The sequence below is a fragment of the Sminthopsis crassicaudata genome, chromosome 5 (assembly GCF_048593235.1).
Source record: "Sminthopsis crassicaudata isolate SCR6 chromosome 5, ASM4859323v1, whole genome shotgun sequence".
NCBI classification, from domain to species: Eukaryota; Metazoa; Chordata; class Mammalia; order Dasyuromorphia; family Dasyuridae; genus Sminthopsis; species Sminthopsis crassicaudata.
The window spans coordinates 212,702,650-212,717,732 of NC_133621.1; the positions used below are offsets into that span (position 1 = coordinate 212,702,650).

The window sequence follows — 15,083 nt, forward strand, 5'->3', positions numbered from 1 at the left end:
TTTCAATTTTATTAATTTCTTTTTTAAATTTTAGAATTTCAAGTTTAGTATTTGATTGGGAGTTTTTAATTTGGTCTTCTTCTAGTTTTTTAAGTTGTAAGCCCAATTCATTGATCTTCTCTTTCTCTACTTTATTCGAGTAAGCCTTTAAAGATATCAAATTACCCCTTATTACCACTTTGGCTACATCATACAAATTTTGGTATGTTGTCTCATTGTTGTCATTCTCTTGGGTGAAATTATTAATTGTGTCTATGATTTGCTGTTTCATGCAAACATTCTTTTGGATGAAATTATTGAGTTTCTAATTACTTTTTGGTTTCTTTACCCCTAGCTTTTTGTTGAATGTAGTTTTTATTACATAGTAATCTGAAAAATAATGCATTTACTATTTCTGCCGTTCTACATTTAATTTTGAGGTCTTTATGTCCTAATATATTTTATATAGGTTCCATCAACTGCTGAGAATATTCCTTTCTGACTCCATTCAGTTTTCTCCAAAGAGCTATCATACCTAACTTTTCTAATATTCTATTTACCTCTTTAACTTCTTTTTTTTGTGTGTGTGTGGTTTGATTTATCTAATTCTGAGAGTGCAAGGTTGAGATCTCCCACTATTATAGTTTTGCTGTCTATTTCTTCTTGCAACTCTCTTAACTTCTCCTTTAAGAAGTTAGATGCTATACCACTTGATGCATATATGTTTAGTATTGATACTATTTCATTGTGTATGCTATCCTTTAGCAAGATATAGTTTCCTACTCTTTTAATTAGATCAATTTTTGCTTTTGCTTGATTTGAGATCAGGATGGCTATCCTTGCTTTTTTTGACTTCACCTGAAGCATAATAGCTTCTGCTCCAGCCTTTTACCTTTACTCTGTATGTATTACCCTGCTTTAAATGTGTTTTCTATAAATAACTCATCATAGAGTTCCAGTTTTTGATTCAGTCTGCTACCTGCCTTTGCTTTATGGGAGAGTTCATCCCTTCACATTTACAGTTAAAATTACATGCTGTATTTCCTGCCATCTTAGTATCTCCAAATTATGCTTTTCTTTTTCTTATCCCCCTTACCTCCCTCCCCAGTATTAAATTTATGGGCACCATTTGCCTTACATAGCTCTCCCTTTTTAGAATCCCTCCAAAACCCTTTGAATCCCTTTCCCTTTCTTATACCTTTTCCTTATTACTCTTTTCCTTTCCCCTATTCCTCTCCCACTTTTTAATGAGGTGAGAGAAGTTTCTCTGTAAACCCTATATGTCAATTATTTTCTCTTTCAGCCCAATCCGATGAGAGTAAGATTCACACAATGTTTCCCCTCCCTCAATTCCCTCAGATATGATAGATTTCCTTTGCTTTTTCATGGGATGTGGTTTTCATCTTTTTATCTTCCCTTTTCCCCTTTTCTGATATTATCCCCTTTCTATTTCTACTTCCCTTATTTATATTATATCAGTAAAATAAAATTATACATGTACTCTTTATGTATGTCCATAACAGAAATACAGTTCTCAAGAGTTCTTTTTACCTTTTTCTTCTTCTCTTGAGTCCTATAGTTGGAAGTCAAATTTTTTGTTTAGTTCTGTTTTTTGTTTTTTTATTTTGTTTTGTTTTGTTTTGTTTTCATTAGAACCAAATGGAATTCACCTGTTCCATTAAATTTCCATCTTCTTCCCAGGAAGAAAATGCTCAGCTTAGCTAGGTAGTTTATTCTTGGTTGCATTCCAAGTTCTTTTGCTTTTTGGATTACATGCCCTTCAATCCTTTAATGTGGAAGTAACTAGATCCTGAGTGATCCTTATTGTGGCTCCTAGGTATTTGATTTTTTTTTCTGGCTGCTTGTAATATTTTTTCCTTCATCTCGTAGTTCTGAAATTTACCCACAATATTCCTTGGAGTTTTTATTTTAGGGTTTTTTCAGAAGGTGTTTGATAAATTTTTTCAATGCCTATTTTACCTTTTGATTCTATTACATCTGGACAGTTCTCTTTGATGATTTTCTGTAAAATACTGTCTAGGCCCTTTTTCTCATCATAATTTTCAAGAAATCCAATAATCCTCAGATTATCTTTCCTAGATCTATTTTCCAGGTATGTTCTTTTTCCAAGTAGATATTTAACATTTTTTCTATTTTTTTTTTATTTTTTATTTTTTTGGTTTTGTTTGATTGATTCTTGATGTCTCAATGAATTATTCATTTCTATTTGTTTAGTTCCGATTTTTAATGACTTATTTTCTTCATTAGCTTTTTTTTTACTTCTTTTTGTATATGTCCAATTGAGTTTTTAAGTGAGTTGTTTTGCTCTAATTAATTTTTTTCCATTTTACTATTTTTTTTTAACTAAGTTATTTTCTTTGTCCAATTCACAAATCTTATTTTCCTGGGAATTCTTTATCTTTTCCAATTCACAAATTATGTGTCCCCTGAGAGGTCTTTACCTTTTCTAATTCACATTTCAGGAAGTTCTTTTTCCCATTGTATCAATTTTTTCTTTTAGTGAATTAAATACCTTTTCTGTATGCCCTTACAGAGCTTCTCTTTCCTTTCCCCATTTTTCTTCTACCTCTCTTTTAAGATTATTTGTAATTTCTTCTAGGAGAGCATTGTGTCATGGGGACCAGATTACATTCTACTTTTTTTGTTTTTTTGTCTGGAGACTGCTATTAGTTTTTTTTTTTGTGTGTGTGTGTGTGTGTGTGTGTGTGTGTGTGTGTGTGTGTGTGTGTGTGTGTGTGTTTGGTTGAAAAAAGCCCTTAGGGTCTGCTTTCAAGGAAGGAGATTACCAGCTTTCTGTAAAGCAGGGATAGATGTATGGATAGGAGCTGTCCTGCAAACAGGTTGCTAAGAGTGGCAGAGCTGTGGAAGTGCCCTGGGAAGAGCCCTGCCCTGGAAGTGTTTCTACACTTGGAAGCACAAGGCTGTGGAAGTTCTATTGCTCCAGGCAGAGCCTTCTGCTGTGCAGATTTGTGGCTGTCCCAGGCAGAGCCCCGCTGCAGAATGGGGCTGCACAGCTGTGCTGTGGTCTGTGCTGAGTCATTTCTGGTGCTAGGTGGGTGTAGCCAGATCCTGTTAGATTCTGGAGTTTTTTGGAGTACACTCTATCTTTGGCCTTTTTGTAACTTCCCTGCTGATCTCCCAGCTTTGCAACCAAAGCAGAGCAGCTAACTTGTGGTAGAGTCCTCCCTGAAATATCTCCACCTGTGGAGGCCACCTCTGATCCACTCAGTGTGCTAGTCTCTGTGTTCTGCCTCCCTGCCTGCACTGGCCTCCTCCTGTTGATCAGATCTTTTCTGGTGATATTCCAGGTTATTTTCAGCTGGTAATTTGTTATACTCCCAATATTCGTGGATTTTACCAGTCAAGCACTATTTCTGAGGTTGAATTTGGTAATTAATAGTGAGGGTAGAAGAAGAGCTGATAATGATGTGTGTGTCTTCTCTGCCGTCTTGGCTCCGCCCCTCAGGAAGATATTTGTAATGATAGATGAGAATAATGCCAAAAACTTCCTTCAAAATTTAGAATGTTGTTGGTGGAATTGTGAATGCATCCAAACATTCTGGAGAGCAATTTGGAACTATGCTCAAAAAGTTATCAAACTATGCATACACTCTTACCCAGCAGTGTTACTACTTGGCTTATATCCCAAAGAGATCATAAAGAAGGAAAAGGGACGTGTATGAGCAAAAATGTTTGTGGCAGCCCTTTTTGTAGTGGCTAGAAATTGGAAATCGAATGGATGCCTATCAATTGGAGAATGGCTGAATAAGTTGTGGTATATGAATGTTATGGACTATTATTGTTCTGTAAGAAATGACCAGCAAAATGATTTCAGAAAGGCATTGGGAGACTTACATGAATTGATGATAAGTAAGATGAGCAGGACCAGGAGATCATTAGAAACTTCAATATATGATGATGAATTCTGATGGACATGGGTTTCTTCAACAATGAGATGAGCCAAATCAGTTCCATTTGTTCAATAATGAAGAGAACCAGCTACACCCAGTGAAAGAACTCTGGGAAATCAGTATGAACCTGGCATTTCCACTCCCTTTTTTGTCCACTTGCATTTTTAATTTCCTTCTCAGGTTATTTTTACCTTATTTCTAAGTCTGATTTTTCTTGTGCAGCAAAATACCTGTATGGATATGTATACATATATTGTGTTTAACATATACTTATATTTAACATGTATTGGTCAACCTGCCATCTGGGGGAGGGGGTTGGGGGAAAGGAAGGGGAAAGGAGATTAAAAGTAAAGTCAAGAATTTGGGATTGGAAGGGAAGAGGGCCACATTTTGCTCAGAGATTGGAATGAGACAAAATGGGAAATGATGAAATGAGAATGTTATATGTGTGGGTTAAAGGAGAAGAAAATTCAATAAGGAATATCTCCTTTCTTAGCATAATAAAACAATCAATACTAAAATATTCCTATTTTCCTATTTAACTTGTTTGCATATTTAATCTGATTCCAAGCTCTAAAGAAATGCAGGATCTTTTTTATATATTTCTCAATTAATTACCAAAAATCCAATATATCTGTAAATTAACTATGTTTAGGTTGTTTAGAACTTTTACTAGTTTGTGAACTCTTATTTATTTAATCAAGTAGAAAATTGTTCTTTCTTTCTCTTTACTCTCTCTCTCTCTCTCTCTCTCTCTCTCTCTATATATATATATATATATATATATATGCACGCACACATATACACATACATGCACATGGACACACACAAATATATATATATATATATATATATATATATATATATATATATATATATATATATATATATATATATATATATATATATATATATACATGCACATCCGCATATTTAGAATACAATTAGTAATATATAGATAAAATTGTTGCTATAAAGGAGAAATAAACTTATTTATAATTTCATAGTTATATAATTTATTCTATATATATATATATATTATTAATAATAATAATATATAATAATTTCTATATTAATAATAATTATAATCTTCAAGGTTAAATAAAAAAATCTCCAATCCAATAAAAATTATGAATATGCAATTATTCAAAACAAAATCAAGAAAACAGGAATTATTTACAATATTTAGCTATGAAAATGATCAAACTAGGATCATCTCAAACCCTTGTTTGTAATTTAAAAAAACCCTTGTTGTAATTTTAGATGATTTCACTTCTGAGAACAGTTTCTTCAGTTTATTAGTTCAAATCACATCTCAATTGGAGTAATAATTTGGCTTCATAGTCTTTTCCTAAATATTCTCTTTATGTTTTTGTAAGATCAAGTTTCAGTTTCATTAAGAAAGAAAACTGTGTATTTTCTTTCCTCCTCTATTCTCCAAATTCTCTCCAGTTACAACAGTCTTTAGTTTTTTGTCAAGCTCTAACCCAATATTCTTTCTTTGCTCTTAGAGTTAAAAATCACCATTTCTACAATATTTCATTTGGTTCTTAAAGCGACCTGTAACCCATAATCTCTATTGGAGAGACTGTTGAAACCGGAAATAGGAAACAGGAAAATTAAGTGAAATTGATATACATCAGCATTTCTGGTAAAAGGTCAGATAAAAGAGAGACTTAAAATTATCATCTGTCTATATATATGCTGATGAATGAAAGTGGGGGAAACCATGAAACTCTTTGCACTGGGCCTATAACAAATTTGTTATATGACCTCATTTGGGCCTTACTATTGCTAGACATTTCTCTTACACTTTCCTTATCAACTCACTATTCCATTCTCCATAGCAAGTCTTAAACACCTTGTCATCTCTCTTCAAGCTTCTCATGGTTCTTTCTCTGCCAGAATGTTCAACAAAGATCCTAATATTTTATTTAAAAAAAGTCTATTCCATTGATATGTGTTGCCTTTTCTCCTCTGAGCATTTTCTCTTATTGTTACCCATGCCTATAATGTTATCCCTCTTCATCTCTGCCTCCTCACCTCCTGGATTTCTTCAAGTCACAATTAAAATGATGTTTTCTACTAGAACCCTTTTCTAATGCCTTTTGATTCTAATGCCTTGTCCCTGCTAATTATTTCATATTTTTCTATATATGACTTGTTTGCACATGTTTATTTATTTTTTGTTGTCTTTCCCATAAGATTGTGAGCTCCTTCAGACTAGGAAGTGCCTTTAACCTTTATTTGCCTGTTTGTTTATTTATTTGTTTTGTATCCTGAATACTTAAGGCAGTAATTGACATATAGTATAAGCTTAATAAATGTTCATTGACGGACTAAATGTTTTATTATTCTTGTTGTTCTCTGCATTTTTCTTCAATGTATTAAAATGATTTTTTTTCTGTTCATCATCATTGTCTAATTTATCAATTTTATCTTTCTGTGCCCAAATAAAAGTCCTTTTTTGCAGCAATGCAGCAAACATTTATGTCGAGGAAAAGAAACCCACACATTATGTGTGTGTGTGTGTGTGTGTGTGTGTGTGTGTGTATTGGAATATGCATATGTGTTTTTTTGCATATCAAGTGCTTTATTTTTCCAAAAATATATAGGGTGAGTGGTGAGTCAGTAGGAGAAGCTTTGAATCATTTCCTCATCTGTTCCTTAAAACTTATTATATCCTGCTTTTTTTTCAGAAGTCTGAGGTTTTTCCTAATTTGTCTTCATATTGTTGTTGTAATTATTGAATAAATTATTCTTTTGTTCCTGTTCAATTACTTCTATATCAGATGAATCCCATTTTCATTGTGTTCTTTGAAGTAGTTCCTTCTGTCAATTCTGATGACCCAATAATGTTCCACTATATTGATGTAGTGTAGTTTATTGTGTCTTGGTTCAGTTGAAATATATTTACTTTTTAGCTTTTATTTGTTACTTGCCAGTTTAGGAGATATGCACAATTTAGTGGTTTTTAAAAAATATAACTTCATGATAGTTTCCAGAATTGTTGTTTTCCCTTTTTGTTATCTTTGTCAATCTGATGGTTGTGGAAGTTATTTTATTTTAGATTGATCTTATTGTTAGTTATTTGAAGCATTTCTTCATAAGTCACTTATAATTTTGGATTTTTACACATTTATATCTTTTAACAATTTATTATCCTTATAGTTTTAATAAATTATTTATATGACTTAGATATTAGACTTTTACCTGAGAAATTTATTAGGAAGATTCCCCCCCTCCTGAATTAATGATTTCCTACCTAATTCTTCATTTAACTTGCTTGTACAAAAATTTTTCCAATTAAAAATCATAATTGTTCCATTGATCCTTTATGATTATTTTTAATTTCAGTTTAACAAGAATTCTTCACTGTGTCATAATTGCAGAAAAACATATCTGTTTTCTGAAAAATCACCTAGAAGTTCACAAAATTTTAATTATAAAAATGCCCCAAAAGAGCCAAACATGACAGATTGAAGCTAGATAAACTTGAAAAATATAACAGAACAATCTGCAATTATATTTCCCCTCTGATATTACTTGGTATCCTCAAAGTATCAGTGGATAAAATTACTATTAGGGATGACACAGATTTGCAGATTCAAAGGAAATCAAGAACATGGGGAACATTTCAGGCAATAAGACAAAATTAGAGTAGCTGAGTTTGGTAACTAAAGTAGAGAAATATAGTGAAAACAGGAATGGGGGAAAGTGAGGTGAGAGGAATTGAAGGACTTAAGGTCTTGGTCAGGAGGGAGAGTACATTCAGGGATATGATATAATATTAAAAATATGTACATTTGAGCTAGGAGGTGTAGTGGATAGAATGCCAGGCCTGGAATCAGGAAAATCTGAGTTCAAATCTAGCTTCAAACATTTACTAGTTGTGTGATTTGGAGTATAACCTGTTTCTTTATCTGTAAAACCTTAGTTTCCTCATCTGTAAAATAAGGACAGTAATAATCTCTATCTCACAAAATAATAGTAGAGATAAAATGAGACAACACTTCAAAAGTACTTAATGAAACTTAGAGTTCTATGTAAATGTTAGTTATGATTAGTTTGTGTGTGTGTCTGTGTGTGTATGTGTGTGTGCATGTGTGCACACGCATTGTATCTCTTCCCCTAACTCATCTCTAAGGAATATTGGTTCTTTCCAGTAGAAAAACAGGAAGTTAAGTAAAAAGGCTTATTTTCCTTTCTCAGAAAGAGGGATAATAGTCTAAAATTGTGTCTACAATCCTCCTACCCCAACACACATTATTAAACTTGAGGAAATATTGTTTAGGTTCAGCTGAGCTCCTGATTAATATCCTAGAAATGCCCCAATGTATCTGTGTCTCTATATCTATATCTATATATATCTATATAAGTATATACATACATATATATATATATATATATATATATATATATATATATATCAGTTGATAGATAAATCGATAGATATAGAAATAGCTATAGATATAAATAGATACATAGAGATAGATATATAAAGGTATAGATATGTGTGTATCTGTCTACATCTACATTTTCTATCTATCTATCTATATTTTCTTGTCACTCTACCAAATACCATTTCCAAAATGAACAAACATAGTAATAGGTAAATAAACACATGAAAGTAACTTGATAAAAAGAAGAGAAATTAAGGCATACAGATGAGAATATATACTAGAAAATATGAAGAGAAAAAGAACGGTCCAGACATAATAGAAACAAGTCTAGAGATAATAGAAACAGAAGGGAAAATATGCATTGAAAGAATTCATCGAACACCTTCTGAAAAAGACCCTAAAAAAAGAACTCCACGGAACATTGTGGCTAAGCTGCAGAACTACCAAACTAAGGAAAAAAATATTGCATGCAGCTAGAAAAAAACAATTCAAATATCAAGGTGCCACAATAAGGGTCACTCAAGATCTAGCTGGCTCCACATTAAAGGATCAAAGGGCCTAGAAGCTGATATTCCAAATGGCAAAAGAACAAGGATTACAACCAAGAATAAACCACCTAGCTAAATTTAGCATTTTCTTCCATGGAAGAAGATGGTCATTTAATGAAAGAGAGGAATACCATTTGTTTCTAAGAAAAAAACCAGACTCAAAAAAAAAAGATCTACATCCACAAGACACAGGAGAAGCACAAAAAGGTAAAAAGAACTCTTGAGAACTGTATCTCTGTTGTGGATATACAGAAACTCCACATGGATGATTTGATTTTACTGATATAACATAAAAAAGGGAAGTAGCAAAGGGAAGAGGATAGTATCAGAAAAAGGGAAAGGAGAGATAAAAAGAGGGAAACTACATCCCAGAAAGAGGCATAGAAAATCTACATTTGAGGGAATTAAGAGAGGGGGAGAAACATTGTGTGAATCTTCCTCTCATCAGAGTAGGCTCAAAGAGTAAATAACTGACAGATTTATTTTTCAGAGAATTCTCTCTCACCTCATTATAAGGGGGGAGAGGAAAAGGGAAAAGGAAAAGGGGAATAAGAGAAGGGACTTGGAAGGAGGGGGGAGGGAAAAAGGGAGGGCTGTATGTCACAAGTGGGGTCCAAAAATTAAATACTGGGGAAGGGATTCAGGGGGGACAAGGGGAAAAAAAGCATAATCAGGGGATACTATGATGGTAGGAAATACAGAATTAGTAATTTTAACTGTAAATGTGAATGGGATGAACGCTCCCATTAAATGGAGGCAGATAGCAGACTGGATCAAAAGTCAGAACCCTGCAATATGTTGTTTACAGGAAACATACTTAAAGCATGGATATACATACAGAGTAAAGGAAAAGGTTGGAGCAGAATCTATTATGCTTCAGGTAAAGCCAAAAAAGGCAGGGATAGCCATCCTTATCTAAGATCAAGCAAAAGCAGAAATTGATCAAATTAAAAGAGATAAGGAAGGAAAATATATCTTGCTAAAAGGTAGAATAGACAATGAAGCCATATCAATACTAAATGTATATGCACCAAGTGGTATAGCATCTAACTTCCTAAAGGAAAAATGAAAAGAGTTGCAAGAAGAAATAGACAGCAAAACTATAATAGTGGGTGATCTCAACCTTGTACCCTCAGAATTAGATAAATTGAACCACAAAAAAATAAGAAAGAAATTAAAGAGGTAAATAGAACATTAGAAAAACTAGGTATGATAGATCTTTGGAGAAAAGTGAATAGTGATAGAAAGGAGTATACTTTCTTCTCAGAAGTTCATGGAACCTAAACAAAAATTGACCATATTTTGGGACATAAAGATCTCAAAATTAAATGTAGGAAGGCAGAAATAGTTAATGCCTTCTTCTCAGATCACAATGCAATAAAAATTACATTCAATAAGAAGTTAGGGGTAAATAGAACAAAAAGTAATTGGAAAGTAAATAATCTCATCTTAAAAAATGGCTGGGTGAAACAGCAAATTATAGAAACATTTAATAATTTAACCCAAGATAATGACAATGATAAGACATCATACCAAAATCTGTGGGATGCAGCTAAAGCAGTAATAAGGGGAAATTTTCTATCTTTAGAGGCTTTGGGCCTACAACTTAAAAAGCACGAAAAAGACCAAATTAAAAAACCCCAACCAAAAACTAAACTTGAAATTCTAAAATTAGTAGGAGAAATCAATAATATTGAAAGTAAAAATACTATTGAATGAATAAATAAAACTAGGAGTTGACTTTATGAAAAAAGCCAACATAATAGATAAACCTTTGGTAAATCTGATCAGAAAAAGGAAAGAGGAAAATCAAATTGTTTGTCTTACAAATGAAAAGGCAGATCTTTCCACCAAAGAAGAGGAAATTAGAGAAATAATAAGGAGTTACTTTGCCCAACTTTATGCCAATAAATTTGATAACTTAAGTGAAATGCATGACTACCTCCAAAAATATAGGCTTCCTAGATTAACAGAGGAGGAGGTAAACTGCATAAAAAGTCCCATTTCAGAAAAAGAAATACGACAAGCTATTAATCAACTCCACAAGAAAAAATCCCCAGGAGCAGATGGATTTACATGTGAATTCTACCAAACATTTAAAGAACAATTAGCCAGAATGTTATATAAAGTATTTGAAAAAATAGGGGATGAAGGAGTCCTACCAAACTCCTTTTATGACCCATACATGGTACATACCTAAACCAGGTAGGGTGAAAACTGAGAAAGAAAACTATAGAGCAATCCCCTTAATGAATACTGATGCTAAAATCTTAAATAAGATATTAGCAAAAAGACTTCAGGAAAAATGCAGGCCTGGTTTAATATTAGGAAAACTATTAGTATAATTGACCATATTAATAATCAAAAAATAAAAAAAAAAACATATGATCATCTCAATAGATGAAGAAAAAGCATTTGATAAAATACAACATCCATTCCTACAAAAAACGCTTGAGAGTATAGGAATAAATGGACTATTCCTTAAAATAGTCAGGAACATATATTTAAGACCGTCAGTAGGCATAATATGTAATGGAGATAAACTGGAACCTTTGCCAGTAAGATCAGGAGAGAAACAAGGTTGTCCACTATCACCATTACTATTCAATATTGTATTAGATATGCTAGCCTCAGCAATAAGAGTAGAGAAAGAGATTGAAGGAATAAGAGTAGGTAATGAGGAAATCAAACTGTCACTCTTTGTAGATGATATGATGGTACACTTAGAGAACCCCAGAGATTCTAATAAAAAGTTATTAGAAATAATTCACAAATTTAGAAAAATTGATATAAAATGAATCCACATAAATCCTCAGCATTTTTATGCATCAACAACAAAATGCAACATCAAGAGATACAAAGAGAAATTCCATTCAAAACAAATATTGAGAGGATAAAATATTTGGAAATCCATCTACCAAAGAAAAGTCAGGAATTATATGAGAAAAATTACAAAACACTTGCCACACAAATAAAATCAGATTTAAATAATTGGAAAGACATACAGTGCTCATGGATAGGGCGAGCAAATATAATAAAGATGACAATACTTCCCAAACTAATCTATTTATTTAGTGCTATACCAATCAGACTCCCAAAAACTATTTTAGTGACCTAGAAAAAAAAACAACAAAATTCATATGGACAAATAAAAGGTCTAGAATGTAAAGGGAATTAATGAAAAAAAGTCAGATGAAGATCGTCTAGGTGTACCTGATCTAAAGCTGTATTATATAGCAGCAGTCACCAAAACCATTTCGTAGTGGCTAAGAAATAGACCAGTTGATCAGTGCAACAGATCAGGTACAAAGGACAAAAAAGGGTACAACTATAGCAAGCTAGTTTTTGATAAAGCCAAAGATATCAACATTTGGGATAAAAATTCATTATTTGAAAAAAAACTGTTGGGAAAACTGGAAATTAGTATGGCAGAAATTAGATATGGATTCACACTTAACACCCTATACCAAGATAAGATCAAAATGGGTCCATGATTTAGGCATAAAGAATGAGATCATAAATAGATTAGAGGAGGAGAGGATAATCTACCTCTCAGACCTGTAGAGGAGGAAGGAATTTATGACTAGAGGAAAACTAGAGATCATTATTGATCACAAAATAGAAGATTTTGATTACATCACACTAAAAAAGTTTCTGTATAAACAATACTAATGCAAACAAGATTAGAAGGGAAGTAACAAATTGGGAAAATATTTTTACAGTTAAAGGTTCTGATAAAGGCCTCATTTCCAAAATATATAGAGAACTGACCCTAATTTATAAGAAATCAAACCATTCTCCAATTGATAAATGGTCAAAGGATATGAACAGACAATTCTCAGATGATGAAATTGAAACTATATCCACTCATATGAAAGAGTGTTCCAAATGACTACTGATCAGAGAAATGCAAATTAAGAAAACTCTGAGATACTACTACACACCTGTCAGACTAAGTGACAGGAACAAATAATGATGAACCTTGGAGGGGATGTGGGAAAACTGGGACACTAATACATTGTTGGTGGAGTTGTGAAAAATCCTGTCATTCTGGAGAGCAATTTGGAACTATGCCCCAAAATTATCAAACTGTGCATACCTTTTGATCAAAGGCAGTAAGGAAACTTACTCTCTTTTAACAAAGTTGAGAAAGTCCCAGAAAAAGGAAGGAAAGACTGATGTAGGTATTGCGTAAGTTAGGAAATAATGAACATTTTTAATCCATTTTTCTTTTTCTTTCTTAAAGCAAATAATTTCAACAAATAGTTTCCTGTGTCAGTCACAGAAGCTTGTTACATGAATGACAGCAAATGAAAATACTAATTACAATGCATATAAAATATTATGGGAATATTTCAAAGTCTAAAAAGTCAAATCAAAACTTCTTGTACAAGTTTTCACTCAGGAGGAATTGAAAAGATTAGAGGAATATATTAATCTTCAGTTTATCAGATATTATATTATTTTCCTTTAGAGAATGAAAAAAGCATTTGAAAGAAGAAACAAAGAAAATATTATCTTAAAACTATGAATTATGTTAGGAGACATTAAAATCCTAATCTGGGTCAGAATATTGAAGGAATAAATAAAGTGATGCAGGGAAAACTTAGAAGGAAAAGGTTCAACAAATCTCTGGATATGCATATTTATCTTTCTTAACCTCTCTTTATAATGTGTACTGGATCTTCTTAGTAAATAGCATATTTATAAATTTCTAGTAATGATTATGGTAATCCATAGGTTTGCCAAAGTGTGATATCATCTAGCAAATTAAAAGCCAAAAAAAATACTGAGATAATAGAGTCCTAGGTAGGGAGAACAGGAGAGGTTTCCATTCTTATTTTCAATTAAAAGTAAAGACTTGAGGGCGGAGCCAAGATGGCGGAGAAGATACACACTACTCTGTGAACGTCCTTACTCCCTCACAAGCAATTAGATAAATCAGCCTCAGAAATAGCGCTGGACTGATAGAATCCACAAAGACTGGAAGCACGATTTACCACCTGAAGAGAATCTGGAGTTTCAACAGAAAAGGTCAGTTCCAAGGGGAGGAAGAAGAGAGGGCAGCACAGACGGCTGGGTGCTAGCACACTGCGCCGATCACCCTGGGGAGGGCTCTCGGATCAGAGAAGCCACTGAAATAGAAGATTCTGGCACAGGCTGTTAGCTCTTCTCTGCTTATAAAATAGCAGTTCAGAAGAGAAATCTAAGCCACTTTAAAAAGCCAGATTGGATCTTCCCCTATCCGGGAGGTGACTCAGAAGATCTCGGCACTGTGGGTGTGGCCCCTAGCTTTCACCTGTGAGTACTTAAGAGATTGAGAAGTGGGCAGATATGGCTCAAGGAAACACACACTGCCTGGCTCAGCTGGAGGCTGTGGAAATCAGTCCCAGGGAAGTCCCAGAGAAGCTGAACCTTGGAACTAGGGACTGCAATTTCTGGAAGACACTTCCAGTTTGATCACAGGGGCTTTTCACGTCACCTGCTGCTGACATCCACGCCCCACTGGGACGCACAGGCTGGGCTTTGTGTCACCTTTATTGTTCAGTCTCAAACCTCAGGGAAGCCGCTAGAACACAGTGCCCTCAAAGCATAGCAGTGATAGTCACCTCTGAGGCACTTCCAGGGAGGGGGTGGGGAACTCTCTCCCAGAGCTATCTCTTAGCTCAGGTGCAGGAGCCGCTGCATCTATCCGGTCTGGGAGGAAGCTGCTAAAGAAAGAAATAAATAATTTCCTACCCCAGGGACAGACCCCAAAAGATTATTTAAGTATGAGTAAGAAGCCAAAATGAACCATTGACTCATTCTACACAGAGAAAAAGCGGGTATCCAACCCCGAGGAAGTTATCAGCAGAGAGTCAGCAGATAACAACCTAAAGGGGAAGGCTACCTGTCCCCCATCACTTAACTCTCTCCTTGAAGAAACTATTAAAAAGCTAAGAGAGTTTGAAGAAAAATGGGGAAAGGAAAGGGAAGCTATGATAGAGAATAAAAATGTTCTGAAATTGGAGTTGGAAAAAATGAATTCACAGAAGATGCAGGGAAACAAAATTTGTGAATTAGAAAAGGTAAAAAAATCACAGGAAAGTAGTATTTCTGAATTGGAAAAAGAAAATAATTCTCAAAAAAAATTAGGGAAATGGAAAAAAAATTCAATAGAGCAAAATAATTCATTTAAAAATGAAATTGGGCATTTACAAAAAGAAGTAAAAACTGTGAAA

The 15,083-nt window shown here is 33.5% G+C and overlaps 1 protein-coding gene across 1 annotated transcript in view; it reads left to right on the forward strand.

The window, feature by feature from the left end:
* Positions 1-2,814: 2,814 nt before the first annotated feature.
* Positions 2,815-15,083, forward strand: part of LOC141543943 (glyceraldehyde-3-phosphate dehydrogenase) — a 187,514-nt gene continuing 175,245 nt past the window's right edge. The window contains exon 1 of the mRNA XM_074269606.1: positions 2,815-3,052. Within this exon, the coding sequence (XP_074125707.1) occupies positions 2,815-3,052 (238 nt within the window). The remainder of the gene's footprint in view (positions 3,053-15,083) is intronic.